Below are 21,742 nucleotides of genomic sequence, written 5' to 3' on the forward strand. Positions count from 1 at the left end.
TGCCAACCGATTCCTTAGGCGAGGGCCCTCTTCCCACCTTTCCTCTGCTCTGCCAGCCTCTTGATCATCTCCTGGCCAACCGAACGGGACGGGCAGCGGAGGGGGTTGGCTGCGAGGAGGCGGGACCAGGCCAGCTAAGTGCCTTAAGATTAGAAGATTCCTTCCAGGTCTGACCTCCAGTCGGCTAAGCTCCCCTAGCCTCACCCCTCCCTTCAGTCTGGTCAACCACTTAAGTAAGCTGTCCAGTAGGTTCTGAAAAGGGAGAAGGGGTGGAAACAGAGGTAAGCAGATGGAGGGGGGAATTGGGAAGGCAGGCTGGGACCCTCCCATCTTACGCATGGGCCCTGGCACTTTCGGAAGGGCACCATGCAGCTCCAGGGAGGCCCACCTTGGAGACACAGGAGACTCTGATATCCAGAGAAGATGCAAGTACAACTTCTAGCCCATAAAACAGAACTGCTGGTGAGCAGGGGCTGGCCCTCCACTTGGTCTAGTGAAAAGCAGCAGGATCTATGATGTGAAGGACTCTGGGTGAGCAGGTCTGTCCCCACATTGTCGGTTCCCAGCACCAGGGGTCCCCAACCTCTGGGATCTAATGCCCAATGATCTGAGGTGGAGCCAATGCAACAATAATAGAAATAAAGTGCACAATAGATGTAATGCGCTTGAATCATCCCCAAACCATTCCCTGCCCCCAGTCTGTGGAAGAATTCAGTTCAGTTCAGTCACTCAGTCCTGTCCGACTCTTTGTGACCCCATGAATCGCAGCACGCCAGGCCTCCCTGTCCATCACCAACTCCAGGAGTTCACTCAAACTCACGTCCATAGAGTCAGTGATGCCATCCAGCCATCTCATCCTCTGTTGTCCCCTTCTCCTCCTGCCCCCAATCCCTCCCAGCATCAGAGTCTTTTCCAATGAGTCAACTCTTCGCATGAGGTGGCCAAAGTACTGGAGTTTCAGCTTTAGCATCATTCCTTCCAAAGAAATCCCAGGGCTGATCTCCTTTAGGATGGACTGGTTGGATCTCCTTGCAGTCCAAGGGACTCTCAAGAGTCTTCTCCAACACCACAGTTCAAAAGCATCAATTCTTCAGTGCTCAGCTTTCTTCATAGTCCAACTCTAACATCCATACATGACCACTGGAAAAACCATAGCCTTGACTAGACGGACCTTTGCTGGCAAAGTAATGTCTCTGCTTTTGAATATGCTATCTAGGTTGGTCATAACTTTTCTTCCAAGGAGTAAGCATCTTTTAATTTCATGGCTGCAGTCACCATCTGCAGTGATTTTGGAGCCCAAAAAACTAAAGTCTGACACTGTTTCCACTGTTTCCCCATCTATTTCCCATGAAGTGATGGGACTAGATGCCATGATTTTAGTTTTCTGAACGTTGAGCTTTAAGCCAACTTTTTCACTCTCCTCTTTCGCTTTCATCAAGAGGCTTTTTAGTTCCTCTTCACTTTCTGCCATAAGGGTGGTGTCATCTGCATATCTGAGGTTATTGATATTTCTCCCGGCAATCTTGAGTCCAGCTTGTGCTTCTTGCCTTCTATGAAAACAGTCCCTGGTGCCAAGAAGGCTGGGGACCGCTGTCCAGCACAATACCTGAAGCTCCTTTACAGGCCAGACCCTTGAGTCTTAACCCGTGACCCAGGGGAAGCTTGCAGTCTTAACTACGGGACTACCAGGGAAGTCCCTCCTCTTTCCCAGAGATGACCATTCCACCACCCTTCCAACCCTTGAAACTTCCTCTCACTCCCATATTCAGCTGATGACCTTGTCACATCCTTCATGTCACAGAGAAGATGTATCAGACGCACCTCTCTGCACCTGCGCTCACATATCCAGCCTCTCTTCCTGGTTCGATGGGCGCAGAGTCCCTTCCCCATCTCCACCTGTCAGCTCCTCCGCTTGGTTTCTAGATGTCACCTCCCTTCACCCAACCAAGCACTGCAAGTCCACAGCCATCCCTTTCTCTTCTGCATCCTCCACGCATCCTGCGCTAATGGATCATTCCATCTGTAGATGTGCCTCAACATTACCCCTATTAAAACAAAATAAGACAAAAATTCCTCCTTGACCCCACAGTCAGAGGCCACCTGTGACTTTCTGGGGCCTACTTTTGCCTTCATGGGTTATAAGATATATATTGATAATTAAATAGTAACTAATTAAGTATTAAAAGTGCTATTTTGGGACTTCCCCAGTGGTCCAGTAGTCGGGAGTCCACCTGCCAATGCAGAGGACACGGGTTTGATCCCTGGTCCAGGAACTAATATCCCACATGCTCCTGAGACCATGCACCCTGGAGCCTGTGCTCTTCACCAAGAGAAGCCACCACAGTGAGAAGCCCATGAACCACAAATGGAGAGTAGGCCCTGCTTGCCACAACTAGAAAACACCTGTGTGGAGCAACGAAGACCCAGCACAGCCATAAATAAATAGAAATTTAAAACATGAAAGTGCTATTTTATCATTCATTGGTAAAAAGAGGAATATAACCCAGTTCCAGTCCAGACTGCATTATATTATTTTTGAAAGAAATTAAAACATTTAAATTAAAAATATTGTGGGCCCTAGACACGGTGCCCACTAGATCCAATAGTCCTGCCAGTTACTGCTCCCCTCCAGCTGCTGTCCTCACCTTGGCCCCTTCTTACAACTAAACCCCTAGGGGAAGATGTTATTTCTTGAAAATGGCACAGCAGTGGGTCTGGTCTCACATGTTCTTCGCATCATGGGGAAGAGCCTCTTTCTCCCTCTCTTCAACCTGGATGGGACTTTGCCATACTCAACGAAGAGAATGGGCAGAAGTGACACTATGTGACTCCTAAGGCTGGGTCATCAAAGGCAGTAGGGATCATGCCTGGCTGTCCCCCAGGACTTGTCCTCGGAACGCAGCCATCATGCTGCGGGGAGGCCCAGGGCTCCCGGGTGACAGCCAGCGTCAGCCACCGGACGTGTGGGGAAAGGGGGCCAGTGAACCTGCTGATGCCTCCTGCCCTGGCCTTCCAGCCGCCCACCTGATACCACACAGGGCAGACCGTGTCCCCACAGAGCACTGACTGAGCTGTCATGAAGCCATGACATGTTGGGCATTTTTGAAGGCAGCAATTCACATCCCCTTCTTTTATAATTTTGGCTGCACTGGTCTTAGTCGCAGCACATGGGCTCTTTAGTTGCAGCATGTGAAATCTAGTTCCCTGACCAGGGATTGAACCCAGGCCCCCTGCATGGGGAGCTCAGAGACTTAGCCACTGGACCACCAGGAAAGTCCGTCCTCTTCATTTCTTATTCTCTCCTCAACTTACTCCAACTGGACGTTCATCCCCGTCACTCCGTGGAGAAGGCCTTACGATGACCAACTTGCAGATTCAGCACCACTTCCCAAGTTCTTTCTTCAAACACTTTAGGGTTCAAGGACTCACATGGAGCCTGGTTCCTCATCTCCTTTGCCAGCACCTCCTCCTTTTAAACAAATCTCTCCAAGCTTGGGCGTCCCAGGCTTGTCCTCAGGACTGTGCTCCTCTCTACTCATATGTGCTCCCCAGATGAGCTCATTCACCCTGGACATCACACACCATTTGTAGCTTCCAGATTCAGGACCCCAGCTGCCTACTGAACATCTCCACTCAGATTGCAGATTTACCAAGGCCAAAGCCAACATACTGATAGCCTTCCTAAATCCCTGCTCAACCCTTCTCCACCTCAGTCATGGCATCACCATTTATCCAGCTGCTTAGACTGAAATCAAGGAGACATCCTGGAGTCCTCTCTTTCTCTTAGATCTCCTTTCAGCCTACTAGGAGGTCTTTCTGTCAGCTCCACCTCCGAACTTATTCTTAATATAACAATTTCCCATCCCCTCCATCCCTGCAGCTCTGTCCAGGCTACATCCTCTCACTGGCCCACTGCAGCAGGTTCTGCCTCACCCTTCCCATCACCCCTTCCTTTCAGTCCATACCAAGCAGCCAGAGGAATGTATTCTAAAGCGTAAATCAGATCCAATCACTGTCCTGCTTCAAACTCTCCCATGGCTTCCCACTGACCCTCAGGATAAAAGCCACACTCCTTCCCCCGGTCATGATCTAGTCCCACCCGCTTCTTCTTCATGTTGCTCTGCCCTTGTCCTCAGACACTTTGCACTCCCTGGCCCTTAGCACTGACTGGTCCTGCCGCTTGGACTGCCCTTCCGCAGGCTCTCACACAGCTGCCTCCTTCCTGATAGTTTCCTCTCCTCGGAGAGAACTTTCCCAAATTCATCTCAAGTAACAGTGAAAGTGTCAGTTGCTCAGTCATGTCTGACTCTTTGCGACCCCATGGACTGGAGCCTGCCAGGCTGCTCCCTCCATGGAATTCACCAGGCAAGAATACTGGAGTGGGGGATCTTCCCAACCCAGGGATGGAACCCAGGTCTCCTACATCGCAGGCAGATTCTTTATCATCTGAGCCGCTATCAGTGGCTTTTGTCCCAAGTAACCACTCAAGTAATTTTGTCGTTATCTTACTTTAGTTGCTGCCTAGTGCTTAACTCAGAGAAGGCAATGGCACCCCACTCCAGTACTCCTGCCTGGAAAATCCCATGGACGGAGGAGCCTGGTAGGCTGCAGTCCATGGGGTCGCTAAGAGTCGGACACGACTGAGCGATTTCCCTTTCACTTTTCACTTTCGTGCATTGAAGGAAATGGCAACCCACTCCAGTATTCTTGCCTGGGGAATCCCAGGGACAGGGGAGCCTAGTGGGCTGCCATCTCTGGGGTCGCACAGAGTCGGACACGACTGAAACGACTTAGCAGCAGCAGCAGCAGTGCTTAACTGCATACCTATGAAATGATCTTATTATTTCTTCCCCCATATCATGTTTTCTCCACTAGAGTCTAAGATCCCAGAGAAGAGGGGCTTCACCATACATGGTGCAGAATTTCCAAAGCCTAGAACAGTGCTTGGCACGAACAAGGAATTCTTGGCACAAACAAGACTTGTTGAGTAACTGAGCAAAGCGCTTGGCACATGGTCAGAGTTGAATTCACGTGAGCTATTACTTCATAATTTTACAAGACAACTGCCCTTGATTCCTTGGAGTGTCTGGGTTAGCAGATATATGTTGATGTGAAAAGACAAGGTGATTTTAGCACTGAAGAGGTCTCCAGTGATTTTCAACTCCGTCCCCATCTCAGAACACCTGAAAACAACACATGCCGTCACTGTGGCTGTGTGAAGATGGTGTCACCCCTATCCGCCTCTTCACATTTGTCTATGTTTAGGCAACGTTGAGGAGTAATTAAAGGATGATACCTGTGCTCCAGAGACCGTATGAATGAAATAGAACTTGATTTAGCCTCTGGCTGAGGAATCTAAAATTCAATGGGCTTTTCATGTGGGTCAGTTGCCCATGACCTGCCCTTAAACACTGCTGAGCTGTTGGGATATAAATATATCGTTTTAAAGAGGATTAGGACTCCGCAGACAATGATAGCTCGAAGTGAGTAACAATAGTAAGGCTTTAAGGAGGGCAGGGTTAGGAATTGAGCAGGGATTTGCAAAGAGAACTCTGGGGATCCCAGGCATTCAGCCCTAAGCCTGGCTGCAGGGGTATGGAAATGCATGTGAGCAACAAACCAGAGTGTGCAGAGCCCGACACAGGCCTGGCCTGCAGCCCCACAGCTGTCACTGCACCAGGCTTCCTGTGACCCAGCAGGCTCCCTGACTGGAGCTTAAACTCTCCTGTGGCTACGGTAGACAGTCAGGACCAATGTCAGCCTTGAGACCACAGGGATCCAGCTGTGGGTTATGCTTCTGGCCTTTATTCATGTACATTTACATCTTTTATTCCTTATTCCCCACCCCCCCCATCTCTTTTATTTCTAATCCTTAGGGGAAATGAGTAGTATACTTTGCTAATGTACAAGGGGACATAATCTGGATTTTAGGTTTGAATAGTCTGCCTTTAATATGCGGGCATTCCAGTACATATTTCCAGACTTTCTTTTTTAAACATCTTTTTAAAAAAGGATTTCTGGCTGCACTGAGTCTTGTCGCTGCGCGCGGGACTCTCACTGCCCTGGAGCATGAGCTCTGGGGCATGTGCGCCCAGTAGTCGGGGTGTGTGGGGCTTAATCGTTCTGTGGCATGTGGAGTCTTCCTGGACCAGGGAGCGAACTCATGTCTCCTGCATTGGCAGATGGATTCTCAACCACTGGACCACCAGGGAAGTCCCATCCTAGCCTTTCAAAATTAGGTTCTGAGGCGGCTGTCTCTGTCGTTAGTAATTGGAACTCATCAGTTTCACCTTTTTCGTCTGTTTTATCTGTAAACTGAAAGGGCAATTGAGTGGGCAAGTCAAACTTGATTTTCTCTTCCATAAAACGGGGATCATAAGAGTAACTATTGAGTTATTACAAAGATTAAATAAGATAGGATCTGTAAAAAAGATAGTATCTATAAATGCTTGGTAGAACACATGGGGGTTATTATAATGAGCATGCTACATGTTTTCTCATCGAAATTAAACTTTGCAACCATTGTAAGGTAGTATGCTTAGCTTGGAGATATTCTGAAGGCCGTTCCTGCTGGTTTTTAAACTGTACAGCACACGAGCATCTGGAGTACTGTTTGTTCTGCCGCCTGTAATAACTGTCAACTGAGCAAAACGCCCAATCTACAAGTGAGAATTATGTTTTATTTGCTGAACAAAACTGAGGACTTGGGCTCAGGACACAGCATCTCAGATAACTCCGAGAGGCTGCTTCGAAGAGGTGAGGGGGGAGGGCCAGGATGTATAGGCGTTTTTGCAACAAAGACTAGGTATTCAGAACATCAAAACATTACTGTAAAAGAAAAACCAGGTATTTAGAGTTAACGAATTTAGCGTTTTTCTAGGTATGGGAAGATGCAAGAGTCTGGGTTCACTGAAATCCTTTGCTATCTGGAGCCAGTATCCTGTGCTTCTCATCCTGCATCTTCTCAGGGTGCACAGTCGGGGTGGCTGTCATGTGATGGCTTAATGGCTGTGACATTCTTTTTTCACTGATATGGCAGGCAGGATTTCTCATTTACACACCTGATACTTACTGAATGTCTTATTATCTGCCTGGTACTGTGGTACTCTGTGAGGGGCTTTGTAAGTTATCTGATTAAATGCTCCAACCTTCCTAAGTAGATTTCCTACGTTTTACTGAGTAAATTGAGGCTCTGACAGGGTTAAACATCTTGCCTAACTTTATACCAGTTAGTGGGTTATCAACTCTTATCTGCCTCAGGCCTTTTAGGCTCCAGAGTCCATATTTTCTTTACTTGGCTATTCATAAATGTTGTAGTAAAGCTCATTTAATAATACAGTTTAAGGAAGGAGGAATGGTAGCTGACCAACAGAAATGTGAAGAAAACAGACCACATTAAAACCACTGCTTCACGTGTTTACTGCGGCATATCTAAGTGGCCAAAGGACATATGAAGTAATTCTCCTTGAAATCAAAACTACCAGGTGCTGAACAAGTTTGAGTCTACCAATAGTTTAAGACAGACCTTAACACCATCTTATATACTATAAAAAGAAACTATACTTCAGAGAAAGCAACAATGAATTCAGGCCTTCACTTCAATAAAAGACTACCTTAGTTCATACCTGCCTTCTGGTCCATCCTGAGAGCAGGTCTACGCTTCTCACTACCTCTCATCACCACCACGAACAGACAGTGAGACTTGGGCATTAATTCTAATTTTAAGAATGCGCATTTTACTCAGGAGACCCAATTCAAAAGAATAAACAAAACTTTCTCAGTCTGAGAATAAAGAAGTTACCTAGTTTATATCAAGTAGGCTACAAATATGCCAATTACTTATGTCAAGGAAACACCACTCATTTTAGTTGTGTGTGTAGTTTATTTATCTTAAAATGAGACTTTAATATGTAATGTGAAGAGCTAAGTCATCTGGTTTACAGGCTACTTTAGTCTGAAAACAGTTGGAAATGGAAGTATACCTTTAAAGGAAAGCCACCAGATGCGAGAGTGCACAAGGCACCCTACTATAATCACGTGACTGACACCGTCTGTAATAAAAGCACCAAAAGGGTTAGATGTGGGTCTGTATTTATTTTTAAAGAATCTTTTTATAGTGAAAATGAGCCACAATGGCTGCTTTGTTATGTATATTTACTATGATATTGGTTCTGTTTTATTGATCAGTTCTCAATCCTGAGGCTTATACCTGGGGTAATCACGCTTTATTCATTTGTGAATGAGAGTCCACAACTGAGGTGAAAACAGAATGAGGTCCTGGTGGACAAGGCTGTAATTCTTTCTAAGTTAATGACGGTAATGTAAGCCTGATACCTAAGCAGTGTGCATTCAGAACACGCATACCTGATAGCAGGTCAGGAAAAGAGAACAGGGATTCCAGTTTAAGGGGGGAAAACTGAGAAGTCATAACTACCCCAAAGATGAGAAGGAAACCACAAGACAAGCACCCGATTCTTCTGTAAAAAGGAAACGAGCCAGTCCCTTGGGGCTGACACACCAGCAGTCTCGGCCCACTGTCATCCTGCCTCTGTCAGAGCTCTTTACCACTATCTAATTTCATGGAAAAGTAGACATCTCCAAACAAAAAGAGTGCTAGTCAGCAAAAGAAAGAGGTCTTATCAGCACGGAACTTAATAAGGAAAAGTTTTCATTTGTGCCTTGCACAATTTTTGAAAGCCATTATTGCTATTCAATTTTTGGTATTTACTACAGTACTGGGTGCAGAGCTAACAAAAGAAAAGCTTACTGAATAAACAAATTATGGGATGAATGAACCAATAATCAGTGATTTCTCGAGAGCTCAAATTCCATTACAGTGACCCTTCTAGGCAGCACCAGAGGGGTTCAGCATAAGCCACAAACATGCTTGATCTGCTGCAAAGTACATCCATTTTTAAGAAAGTAATGCTCACATGAGGCAAAACTTGGAGGTCATCATCCCAAACTATCATATGCCAGCCTACACTAAGGTAAGTATCAAAAACTCGAACTGCTCAATGTTTAATTAACCAAAGGTTCCTTTTAGGTCCCTCAAAAGAAAAAAATGTGTGTGAGGAGTATGTGGAATACTCATTTTTAGATGAATGAAAAAACAGAAATCACAATCAGTATAAACTAATAACTAAACAATAGTGGAATAACAAAATGTCAATTTGACTGTTTTGGCACAGAGTGGTCCAAATGGTTTGCTCATATTTGTTAAAATCAGAACTGAAATACATGAGGCTTACAAAAGAACAGATAAAGCGGTTCTTGCACAACAGTCCAGTGGATCGTAAAGTTCTGACCCCCGAGTTCCACTGATCAGGCCGTGCAGCCTCAGGAGCGCAGTCGGGTAGACCTGAAGTAGTCCTCACGGGAGGGTCCCTCCGCTTGACACGTTCACTCCACACCCCGGCACAAGTGGTCACTGTGGGACTTTATGACTTGCTGTCTCCTTTTTCCTCTGGTGTTGTTTCCCAGACTGGCTTCTTGATGTGTTCTGGCAACTGTTCTAATCTTGTCTAGAGAGAAAAACAAAATTATAGTATAATGGACTTAACTGAACTCTTCAGCCACAAACTGAAAGTATTCATTCTCTTCCCTCAAGGCCTCTGACCTTTTTCTTTTACCCCCTCAACTTGTTGCAGGACTTTGAAACAAAGAGAAGGAAACTCAATGGCAGATAAACTCTCACATACATAATCTGCTGCTCCTCGGTGATCTCCAGCGACCACCAATCAATGTGGAACCTGTGTTGAGACAACTGCTGAGAGGAAGGGAGGCGTCACAAGTTGCTCTGGGAGGATGTGGGCTGCAGTCTGCTGAGCTGCCCCCACTGCTCTGGGGGCGCGGGGGGCAGGCAGAGAGCCCAACCACTGGGACAAGTCTCCCTCCAGGTCCTCCCCTCCACCGGGGCAGCTGCAATCAGGCGGCAACGTATCCACACAACAATACAGATCTCCCCGCAACTGAGACAGAAATTCAAGCCATACCTTTGTAACTTCCATGGCAACTCCCTCAGGTAAGTTTCGCTGAATATATTCCAAGTAGACATCTGCTGTACTTCCAGTGAGATGTTCTAACTAAAATTTCAAACATGCTATGCTGTTGAAGTAGAAATTTTAAGATTTGGGGGGGGGGGGGGCAAAATCAGCAGTCATTTCTTCATCAGTGAAATCTTCAGAATCCCAATTTATAGGAAAAAAGTGTAGATCCTCTGGTTGAACTGGGGCAACATTACTTCCAAACGCCTTAATGTCAGGGCTCCATGAAACCCAGATGGCAAACATGGTATCGAAACAGCACAAGAATGTCACAAAACAACTCAAAAGCAAACAGAAAACTAAATTATAAGACAGTGTAAGATTTTCTGTATGCTCTATGGTGAGGTGAATAAAATTGTGGATTTTTCTTTTTCATTTAAGGGTAGGGCAGTGTCTTAATACAATGCCTAGTACAGAGCTTCTCATATAAAAGATGCACAAACACTTGTTTTAATAACATTTACCAATCATTTATCGTGTGACAAAATAGTCTAAGTGCTTTAGATAAACATCTCATTTAATCCTCACATTAACCTTGAGAGATGAGTCCCATTATTATTTCCAATTTAGAGATGAAGGACTTGAGTAAGGCACAGGCCGCACAGCCAGCAAATGCTAGTGCTTGGACCTGGCTGGCGGACCCCAGATCCCATGCTCTTCTCAACCACAGGGCTGTGCTGCCCCGGGTGGCTGCACAAATGAATGATCATCAATGAATGAAAAACCTTAATGTTGGCTATCATGGATGTGGAGAATTCAGTGAGGATGAGAAAAGAATTATTAGAGCTGTGTGAAAACTTGGCTAGAATTTCTGAAATATAAGCAAAATTATTCCAACGCTAGCTTAGTGTATAAAAATCAGTCAACACAGGGACTTCAGTCAACATAGGGACTTCACTGGCTGTCCAGTGGTTAAGAATCTGCCTTCCAACACAGGGGATGTGGGTTCAATCCTTGGCACTAAGGTCCCATATGCGACAGGGCAACTAAGACCGCTGTAACTAGAGAGAAGCCCGTGCACCACAATGAAAGATCCTGCATGCTGCAACTAAGACCTGTCACAGCCAGATAATTAAAACAAAAAACAAAGAAACTGCCTGTAGTTTCTTATTAAAAATACTAGTCAACATAATGTGCACTCCTGAGTTAAATTCTGAACTACTTCGAAAAGGGTTTCCTTGGTGGCTCAGACAATAAAGAATCCACCTGCAATGCAGGAGACCTAGGTTCAATCCCTCAGTTGGGAAGATCCCCTGGTGGAGGGCATGGCAACCCACTCCAGTATTCTTGCCTCGAGAAACCCATGGACAGAGGAGCCTGGCGGGCTACAGTCCATGGGGTCACAAAGAGTTAGGTACAACTGAGCGACTAAGCAAACACACTCTGAAGGATGGCTTTACTTCAATATTTTTCTATCACGTTCCTTCCATAAACACACGAAAACCACTCATCTTCTCTACAACTATTGGACATGGACTGACTGAAAGGAAGCCCACAGGCCAAGTTAAGGGAAAGTTATAATGTGCTCATGTGAAATTTGGGGCATTAAAAAAAAAGCCTGAATATCTGAAATAAACTCACCTCTAAACATCTATAAAGTGTTCTCATTTCATACTGAACTCTGTGCTTCTTGAAAATATGCACTGATTTGAGAAGAGTAAATCGTTCTATTTTCCTTGGAGGTTCATGTCTGGAAAATTAATGGGCAAAGCAACACACTTAAGTGATGTTAAAACCTGAGTCACTGATATCAAAGCATGATTCCACAATCTTGTAGGTCAGGCTCATGCTCAATTATAGGCATTAACTATCATTTACAGACTTCCATTTGTTAAGACTGTCATCTCTAACGACTGCTGCAATAAAACTTAGGCCAAAATAAACCCACAGACAGCAACAGGAACATTTGCCACAGACCCAAAAAACAAGCCTTGGCATGCAAGTGCTCGTGCACACACACACGACTCTGGCTTTCACACCGTTGAGGACCTGCATAGACCAAATGTATGAGCTGGGGGAGCAGCAGCGTGTGTTGGACGCAGCTGTGGTATCTGCTGTGTGCATTACAGACACATTGGTAAGCACAAACTATAGTCTGTTAGAGGAAATGCGCGTGTTCCTTCAGTTTTGTTAGAAGGCAAGACTGGCAAAGCTCCAAATGGGCCTCGTTCAGCATCAGAGAGCAGATGACAAGACAAAGGAGGTATAGTTACACTTGACCCTGCAGAGACGTCAAGGCCATATGAAGCTCACTCTGCTCATGCATCCAAGTATTGGGTTGAGCGATGTTTCTTAAGGCAGTTTTAAAACAATGGATATAATAGCAAAGATCATCAAATCCAACAGGTCTGAAAAACTGTGTGTTCACCTAATCCACCTCCCTGCCCCATGGAGATTCCAGACACACAGGCTTCTTGGGACTCCTATGTCCATGCCATTTCTAGAGAAAGGATTCCTTCATTTTCCTTGTTCACTCATTCTAGTATTTTAAAATTCTGGTAGACAGGAAGGAATGATTCTGCTTAGAATAACAAACCTCAACTCTCTCCATCATGAGTTTCTGTCCTATTTTAAGAGCTCAGACCTAGCTGGGACTGGCACCATTTTCCTGACTGTGTTATAGCTGCTAACAGGTCAGATTAAGAAATTTCATACTTACACTTTAACAGAGATACCAAGTTCTTTAGCAGCAAGCACTGCAAAATATTCGTAACTGTCCAATACAGCCTTATCATGGCCTTTTACTAAAACTGACAGGCGCTTATATAATGTGTCCGGTTCATCAGAAATGGTTATCTGCAATTTTAAAACCAAGAAGAAAAGCTTCAGTCATGGTTCCTCTAATATTTATACTGGAAAATTTAAAATACTATCCTCAACTGAACAACTTCACAGTTTACTTAAGTGGGGAGAAAAACGCATCTTTAAATATCTAGATACGACTACATTCAGATTCCAGAATGACCCTTAAGAATCAGTTATAATACAGTTTGAATCAAAAGGATTTTCAAGCAACCTACAAAATCACCAATGGAACCCTTTAGCTTAAGTTACTGAACCTCAAATACACAACAGGAAAGGACTTAGGGGTTTGTTAATAAAACTAGCCTGGTCAGAAGAACTGGACTGAGAATTAAACTCTCCCATTTCAAGCTGAATCACAACAGGCAAGTCATATACTAACCTCATTGCACTTTAGTTTTCTTATATATAAATAGGACAATACCTGTGCTATAGTTCATGGCATTTCTGCTGGGAACAAGTAAGAAAGCACAGATTTAAGTGCTTATAAATTATAAACATCATTAAACAAAAGCGAGCTATTGCTACTCATCTTCTTTTTATTAGGTCTATCCATGTTTATTTAGCCTGCCCTAATAGAAAAATGACTCATTTCTAATCAAAATGACTGTACATTTAACTTCTACCTCTTCTACCCTAATACTTACAGATCTTAAAATAATGGGTTTGACATTTCTGACTTTCTTCCAAGAGGTGAATTACCCTCGCTTCATGCATCCATCAAACCAATAATTTATATTGCTAATCCGATATTTCAGAGTTAAATCACTTTGCCCCTGAAAGTAGATCTACTTACTCACCAGGAAACTAGATACTCACTCGCAAGTACCCCCAAATATGGTTGTTGGAAGAACAAAAAATATTCACATACTATCCATAAGTGAAGGGACAACAGAGGGGGAATATGGCCCTAAGATGTGTAATGACTAGTCTCTATAGGGTTTTAAAAATATTTTGAATCTGTTACAAATACTAAAAATCAAAAGATTTCACATAAATATTAGAATTTCATTTCATGTGGAAAACGTAGACAATATGACATCCCTAGGTCTGATTTTCCACATAACACAAGTGGCTACAGCAAGTAGCAGCTGTCTTGCTTAAAAAGGGCACAGCCTGCCACTGTGGCCACCCCGTCACCTTTCCTTACAGGTCTGGCTCATGTAGGCATCTGGAGACTCAGCATTTATATATGCTATTAAGTGAAAACACTGAACCAGCAGTCTATTAGATATATCACAATTCCATTTTGGTGTGTGTGGTGTGCATAGATGATTATATATAGAGGTCTAGAGGGATTCATACCAAACTGTTAAAGGGGATTATTTTTTAGGGGTGGGACTGCAAGCATTTGGTTTGGAACTTGTAAGGATTTTATAAAAACTACAAATAACCCAAAAACTGGGTTGATGGAACCATGACTTTCAATGAAAGGAAACAAGGTTACACGGCTGCTCCTGGATTTTGCTTGTGATAATGCTCACTGTGAACAATAAAGCATTGTCCAGGCCCAGACTTACTGTCTTAAAATGAAAATAAAGACTTGAAGGCCACACACACACACACACACAAAGACGCTTCTATACTATAATACCAAGTATTCAACATCATGGATTATGACAACTCTGCACACTGTATTGAGCTAAAAGCAAAAGACTGCTCAATCCCAGTTATCTGGGGTAAATAATTTATTCAATTAGCTCTCACCCTGACAGCCTGAACGCGACCCTGAGCACTCAGGGACATCAGAGAATACTTTCCTCAGCTCACTGTGCGCCTGCCAGTATTTTAGAACACATTTTTTTTATTTGTAAAGTGTTTGGGAAACAGCCTCAAATGAATAAGGAGGAAAATTTATCACTAATGTAGCTTCTTATGCCAAGAAATAGGGAGTGCATACCGTAGGCTTGGTCAAATCCTTGGGGACATCAACGTGTAGGTTTGAAAACTGTACCCACTTCATACTGGTGCTGCTATGTGTGGAAACAAAGAGAAATCTAAGTAAAACAGCCTAAGAGTCTATTTTCTTATCAATTTAGCAAATCCAATTATATACTTACAGAAGAAAGCCATCGTTTTTGGCTATATTGCTCCTAGAACTGCTTACAGAAAAATTCTTTGAACCCTTAAAAAGAGGAGATGTGTATTAGAATTGAAGTCAATTTCCAAACCAGTCATTGTTTCCATTAAAACCCAAGAGGATGCTTCAAACAACAGGTTTTCTCTTTATTTTAGATGAAGATATTGGGATAACTGGGGCTTCCCAAATAGCGTAATGGCAAAGAGTCCACCTGCCAATGCAGGAGATCCCTGGGTAGGGAAAATCCCCTGGAAAAGGAAATATCAACCCACTCAAATATTCTTGCCTGGACAATCCCATGGACAGAGGAGTCTGGCGGGCTACAATTCATGAGGTGACAAAAGAGACACAACATAGGAACTAAACAAACAAAACAAACAATTAGGGTAACTGAACTGTCAAATTAGGCTTCATCAGGAAAAAAAAGAAGACAATGGTAGAGCTGATAATCAAAAAGGACTCTCAAAATACCACAGACTATTTTTTAAACTCAGGAGCAAGAATTTTTTTAAAACAAGCAATTCTCACATGAATAGCTATGAATTAAATATGTGGATATTAAGGAAAAAAACATGTGACTTCATTTGACCATTATTTTTTACAGACTAAATGTATTTCAATATAATACACATTATACTTAAATATTTTTGAGCATTAAGAAAAAGTGCCTTTATAATTTACTGGGCTGAAATAAGAATTCTAAAGTACTCTTGAAGCTTTCAGCCTTTTCCAGCATATTTATTTCTTGCTTTGGCTGGGAAAACTAGCTTATAAGTAACTAGCTATAACAACTAGCTTATAAGAAAACTGAAACACACATTGGAATTTACACCCATCTTCTATCACTCCTGTGCCTCATACTGCATCAATCCAGCATTCCCAAATCCTGTATTATCAGCTCCCCCTGGTGGAACAAAACTTGCAGTTGTAGGAAATCTATCTTACTGTATGTAACACAAAATCGGCCACTCGCTTTTTTTTTTCCTTAAGCTTTCCTGAGATTTAAAAGTGCAACCTGAGAAACTAGAAGCTTAAAAACACTTCAAAGTTGAGAATACCAGTTTAGTACAAACAAAATTAAAACAATGGAGGGTCACCTAAGTTGTTAAGAATGCCTACTCATAGCTTATTATCCTTTTCCCTCTCTTTACTGAACAAGGAGGCAAATCAAAACTTTCATAGTCTCCCTTGAATCAAGGGGGAAAAACAAAAAAGAAAGGAAATCAAGCACAACACCACCAGGTGGTAAGAGGTACAGGCCTTTCTCCACACACACTCACAGAGAAGACTGCCTCCCGTGTTTGTGGGCCAATGAGCCGAGAAGGAACGGCAAACCACTTCAGTATTCTTGCCTTGAGAACCCCATGAACAGTATGAAAAGGCAAAATGATAGGATACTGAAAGAGAAACTCCCCAGGTCAGTAGGTGCCCAATATGCTACTGGAGATCAGTGGAGAAATAACTCTAGAAAGAATGAAGGGATGGGGCCAAAGCAAAAACAATACCCAGCTGTGGATGTGACTGGTGATAGAAGCAAGGGCCGATGCTGTAAAGAGCAATACTGCATAGGAACCTGGAACGTCAGGTCCATGAATCAAGGCAAATTGGAAGTGGTCAAACAAGAGATGGCAAGAGTGAATGTCGACATTCTAGGAATCACCGAACTAAAATGGACTGGAATGGGTGAATTTAACTCAGATGACCATTATATCTACTACTGCGGGCAGGAATCCCTCAGAAGAAATGGAGTGGCCATCGTGGTCAACAAAAGAGTCTGAAATGCAGTACTTGGATGCAATCTCAAAAACGACAGAATGATCTCTGTTCATTTCCAAGGCAAACCATTCAATATCACAGTAATCCAAGTCTATGCCCCAACCAGTAATGCTGAAGAAGCTGAATTTGTACGGTTCTATGAAGACCTACAAGACCTTTTAGAACTAACACCCAAAAAAGATGTCCTTTTCATTCAGGGGACTGGAATGCAAAAGTAGGAACTCAAGAAACACCTGGAGTAATAGGCAAATTTGGCCTTGAAATACGGAATGAAGCAGGGCAAAGACTAATAGAGTTTTGCCAAGAAAATGCACTGGTCATAACAAACACCCTCTTCCAACAACACAAGAGAAGACTCTATACATGGACATCACCAGATGGTCAACACCGAAATCAGATTGATTATATTCTTTGCAGCCAAAGATGGAGAAGCTCTATACAGTCAGCAAAAACAAGACCAGGAGCTGACTGTGGCTCAGACCATGAACTCCTTATTGCCAAATGCAGACTTAAATTGAAGAAAGTAGGGAAAACCACTAGACCATTCAGGTATGACCTAAATCAAATCCCTTATGATTACACAGTGGAAGTGAGAAATAGATTTAAGGGCCTAGATCTGATAGATAGAGTGCCTGATGAACTATGGAATGAGGTTCGTGACATTGTACAGGAGACAGGCATCAAGACCATTCCCATAGAAAAGAAATGCAAAAAAACAAAATGGCTGTCTGAGGAGGCCTTACAAATAGCTGTGAAAAGAAGAGAAGCGAAAAGCAAAGGAGAAAAGGAAAGATATAAGCATCTGAATGCAGAGTTCCAAAGAATAGCAAGAAGAGATAAGAAAGCCTTCTTCAGCGATCAATGCAAAGAAATAGAGGAAAACAACAGAGTGGGAAAGACTAGGGATCTCTTCAAGAAAATCCGAGATACCAAAGGAACATTTCATGCAAAGATGGGCTTGATAAAAGACAGAAATGGTATGGACCTAACAGAAGCAGAAGATATTAAGAAGAGATGGCAAGAATACACAGAAGAACTGTACAAAAAAGATCTTCACGACCCAGATAATCACGATGGTGTGATCACTGACCTAGAGCCAGACATCCTGGAATGTGAAGTCAAGTGGGCCTTAGAAAGCATCACTACGAACAAAGCTAGTGGAGGTGATGGAATTCCAGTTGAGCTATTCCAAATCCTGAAAGATGATGCTGTGAAAGTGCTGCACTCAATATGCCAGCAAATTTGGAAAACTCAGCAGTGGCCACAGGACTGGAAAAGGTCAGTTTTCATTTCGATCCCAAAGAAAGGCAATGCCAAAGAATGCTCAAACTACCGCACAATTGCACTCATCTCACACGCTAGTAAAGTAATGCTCAAAATTCTCCAAGCCAGGCTTCAGCAATACGTGAACCGTGAACTTCCTGATGTTCAAGCTGGTTTTAGAAAAGGCAGAGGAACCAGAGATCAAATTGCCAACATCCGCTGGATCATGGAAAAAGCAAGAGAGTTCCAGAAAAACATCTATTTCTGCTTTATTGACTATGCCAAAGCCTTTGACTGTGTGGATCACAATAAACTGTGGAAAATTCTGAAAGAGATGGGAATACCAGACCACCTGACCTGCCTCTTGAGAAATTTGTATGCAGGTCAGGAAGCAACAGTTAGAACTGGACATGGAACAACAGACTGGTTCCAAATAGGAAAAGGAGTACGTCAAGGCTGTATATTGTCACCCTGTTTATTTTACTTATTTGCAGAGTACATCATGAGAAACGCTGGACTGGAAGAAACACAAGCTGGAATCAAGATTGCCGGGAGAAATATCAATAACCTCAAATATGCAGATGACACCACCCTTATGGCAGAAAGTGAAGAGGAACTCAAAAGCCTGTTGATGAAAGTGAAAGAGGAGAGTGAAAAAGTTGGCTTAAAGCTCAACATTCAGAAAACGAAGATCATGGCATCTGGTCCCACCACTTCATGGGAAATAGATGGGGAAACAGTGGAAACAGTGTCAGACTTTATTTTTCTGGGCTCCAAAATCACTGCAGATGGTGATTGCAGCCATGAAATTAAAAGACGCTTACTCCTTGGAAGGAAAGTTATGACCAACCTAGATAGCATATTCAAAAGCAGAGACATTATTTTGCCAACAAAGGTTCGTCTAGTCAAGGCTATGGTTTTTCCTGTGGTCATGTATGGATGTGAGAGTTGGACTGTGAAGAAGGCTGAGCACCAAAGAATTGATGCTTTTCAACTGTGGTGTTGGAGAAGACTCTTGAGAGTCCCTTGGACTGCAAGGAGATCCAACCAGTCCATTCTGAAGGAGATCAGCCCTGGGATTTCTTTGGAAGGAATGATACTAAAGCTGAAACTCCAATACTTTGGCCACCTCATGCGAAGAGTTGACTCATTGGAAAAGACTCTGATGCTGGGAGGGATTGGGGGCAGGAGGAGAAGGGGACGACAGAGGATGAGATGGGTGGATGGCATTACTGACTCGATGGACGTGAGTTTGAGTGAACTCCTGGAGTTGGTGATGGACAGGGAGGCCTGGCGTGCTGCGATTCATGGGGTCACAAAAAGTCGGATACGACTGAGCGACTGATCTGATCTGATCTGATCTGAGCCCACAATGCAGTTGTGCTGAAGGACCACAGGTCTAAGGAATATGACACTTCCTAAGGATCTTCCTCTGCTTTTAAAATCTCAAGTCTAAAGTGCTCTTACATCCACAAATGAACCTTAAGAAGTTCTTACCTTTTCTTTCCTTTCTTTTTTTGAGGGAGTGGAGCCTCTGCTCTGGGTAAATGTGTCTTAAAAATAATTCAAAATTTCAACCTCTAACGCTACCTGACTTAACGACAGTGGTTCTCAAAGTGTGGTCTAAAGACCTCTGAGGGACTTCTGAGACACTTTCAGAGGTGGCTCCTGAGGCTAAACTTATTTTTTTATAATAACAGTAACATGCTATTTTCAGCTTTCCCACTCTAGTCTCTCATCAAAGTACAGTAAAGTTTTCCAGAGACTGTATGACCTCTGACATAGTAAGAGACTGCAGAAGCAGCTAGAGAAGCTGTTTTCTATTAAGCCAGACATTAAAGAGGTGTGCAAAAACATAAAACATACCACTCCTCTCTCTCAATTTGTTTTGGAAAATCTAGCTGCTTCCCATAAAATCGCTAATTATGTTAACATGTAATGAGTTTATTTGTATTATTTTTAATTAAGGATTTTTAAGATTCTCGTTGTATTTTCTAATAAGCTAAAAAATCGATAGCTTAAAAAACACAAAACCCAAAGCTCTTTGGAGTCCTTAACTATTTTTTTAAAAAAACTTCTTCTACTGTATGGGGTGTAGCCGATTAACAATGTTATGACAGTTCAGGTAACAGCGAAGGGAGCAGAGGGGTGCTGAAGCCAAGAACGAACCGCTGCTTGAATTTTTTGCCTTTTCTCCAAAAAACCCAGCAGAGGATAGTTAACCCACTCCTCTGACTTCAGCGACTGTCATCTGAGTCTCAGAAACCTGGGTATCAGGAAGGTATCCCAAACTGATTCCGTAAGAAGCGTCTAAACTCTCAAGCTACCAAATTTTCGCGAGGTGTAGCTTCCTGACTTCTCTGAGCCTATTTCGCAAACGTGAAAAGCGGGGTCTGCAACATTCGCTGTCCAATATCCTTTCCACTTCTGACAGTCTACTCTTCTCGTTCCTGTCTCTGCCCTGACTCATTAACTTCTGTTTTATCCTGAGAGAATTCGAGATAAAATCAGCCCTTTTCTCGCCACCTTCTTCCAAACAGCGGGTCAAGGTGCGAAATAAATATCGCAGAAAATGGGAAGAATGACAAGTGGCAATCAGACGTAATGGTAACTGTCCCTGTTAGGCCGCCTAATCCGCGTAGCGCGCTCCTTACCTGCCAGAGACGCCGGCCCAGGGCCCCAAACACCGCTCGCACCGCCATCTTGCCGTTCCCGCTCCCCAGGATCGCTTCCGGGGTCACAGAGGCGTCCTCTGACCATAGAGTTCCGCAGAAGGAGAGAGTGTATCCTTGTGTTCCGGCACAGGAACAACCATAGAGACGTGATTCCACGCTCTCTTAGAGTGAACACAGCCGGCTTCCTTCAGGTCCTAACCTGGCTCATCCGCCTTCTTATTATAGCTTCAGCTTGTATCTAGGTAGTTACCGAGTTCCGTCAGCGCTTTCCTCTTGAAATCGTTTGTCCTTTGCAGTTCCTGTTTTGTTGGAGGTAAAAATAACCACACGCTTGGAACAAATGTATTGACAGTGGTTATCTCTGAGTTGATGGTTGATTGATAGTTGATATTTCTATTATAACGGAGCAAAGTGTTTGTGTGCCTGTGGCTCGCAGAAAAAAAAGCAGACTGACAGTGGGAGGTTGCAGGGAGTAAGGATTTATTGCAGAGCGCCAGGCAAGGGAGTATGAGCCACACCTCAGATCCAGTCCATGTTTGTCTTTGAGTTAGGGTTTTCTTGTCTGTCTGTTTTTTTAAAGGGGAATAACCAGGAGGCTGGGTTTAATCGTCTTTTGAGTCATAGTTTTGAGAGTCAGAATTTCTCTGGTTTAGGATTCCCTGGTCAGGTGGTCCACGATTTGGGGTCTGATACTCACGTTGCCCTGGAGAAACAATCAACGTTTGTAACTTAGAGGTGACAGCTGTAACAGCAATAGCCTTGGCAGGCTGCCCAGTGTCCTTTTCAGAATCAAGCTCCCTCTTTTCAGTTGTGACATTCAAAGTTGGCTGGTCCCTTTTAGCCAGTGGAGTTTTCCTAGAGCTCTCCAACTCTTGCTGCTTCTAAAGCACCTGTCTCTCTTCTGGGACGGCTCCTCAACCTGCCTCTGCTGCCTTGAACAAGCTGAGTGAAGGTTCTGCAGCAGCTCATGATGGTGACATTACAGCCTGCAAACAACATTTCCCTGTGTTACTAATTGGATCCTCACAAGATGATGTACATTTTATCCGAATTTAATAAGTGAGGAGACAGGCTCAGAGATGAAATGACTCAGAGTCATG

The 21,742-nt window shown here is 43.6% G+C and overlaps 1 protein-coding gene across 2 annotated transcripts; it reads right to left on the reverse strand.

The window, feature by feature from the left end:
* Positions 1 to 6,660: 6,660 nt before the first annotated feature.
* Positions 6,661 to 20,832, reverse strand: MRPS10 (mitochondrial ribosomal protein S10). 2 transcript variants are annotated; one of them, XM_027524265.1, is made up of 7 exons: positions 20,622 to 20,832; positions 14,909 to 14,973; positions 14,749 to 14,821; positions 12,706 to 12,842; positions 11,628 to 11,736; positions 9,996 to 10,085; positions 6,661 to 9,524 (listed from the first exon to the last, which is right to left on the reverse strand). In XM_027524265.1, the coding sequence occupies exons 1-7, from the start codon at positions 20,667 to 20,669 to the stop codon at positions 9,441 to 9,443; spliced, it is 606 nt and encodes a 201-aa protein (XP_027380066.1). In that variant the 5' UTR covers positions 20,670 to 20,832; the 3' UTR covers positions 6,661 to 9,440. The 2 variants fall into 2 exon arrangements, with proteins under 2 accessions (XP_027380066.1, XP_027380067.1); XM_027524266.1 differs by having other exon boundaries at positions 14,749 to 14,818; positions 20,622 to 20,723.
* Positions 20,833 to 21,742: the final 910 nt, after the last annotated feature.

The sequence above is a fragment of the Bos indicus x Bos taurus genome, chromosome 23 (genome assembly GCF_003369695.1).
Source record: "Bos indicus x Bos taurus breed Angus x Brahman F1 hybrid chromosome 23, Bos_hybrid_MaternalHap_v2.0, whole genome shotgun sequence".
Classification (NCBI taxonomy): domain Eukaryota; kingdom Metazoa; phylum Chordata; class Mammalia; order Artiodactyla; family Bovidae; genus Bos; species Bos indicus x Bos taurus.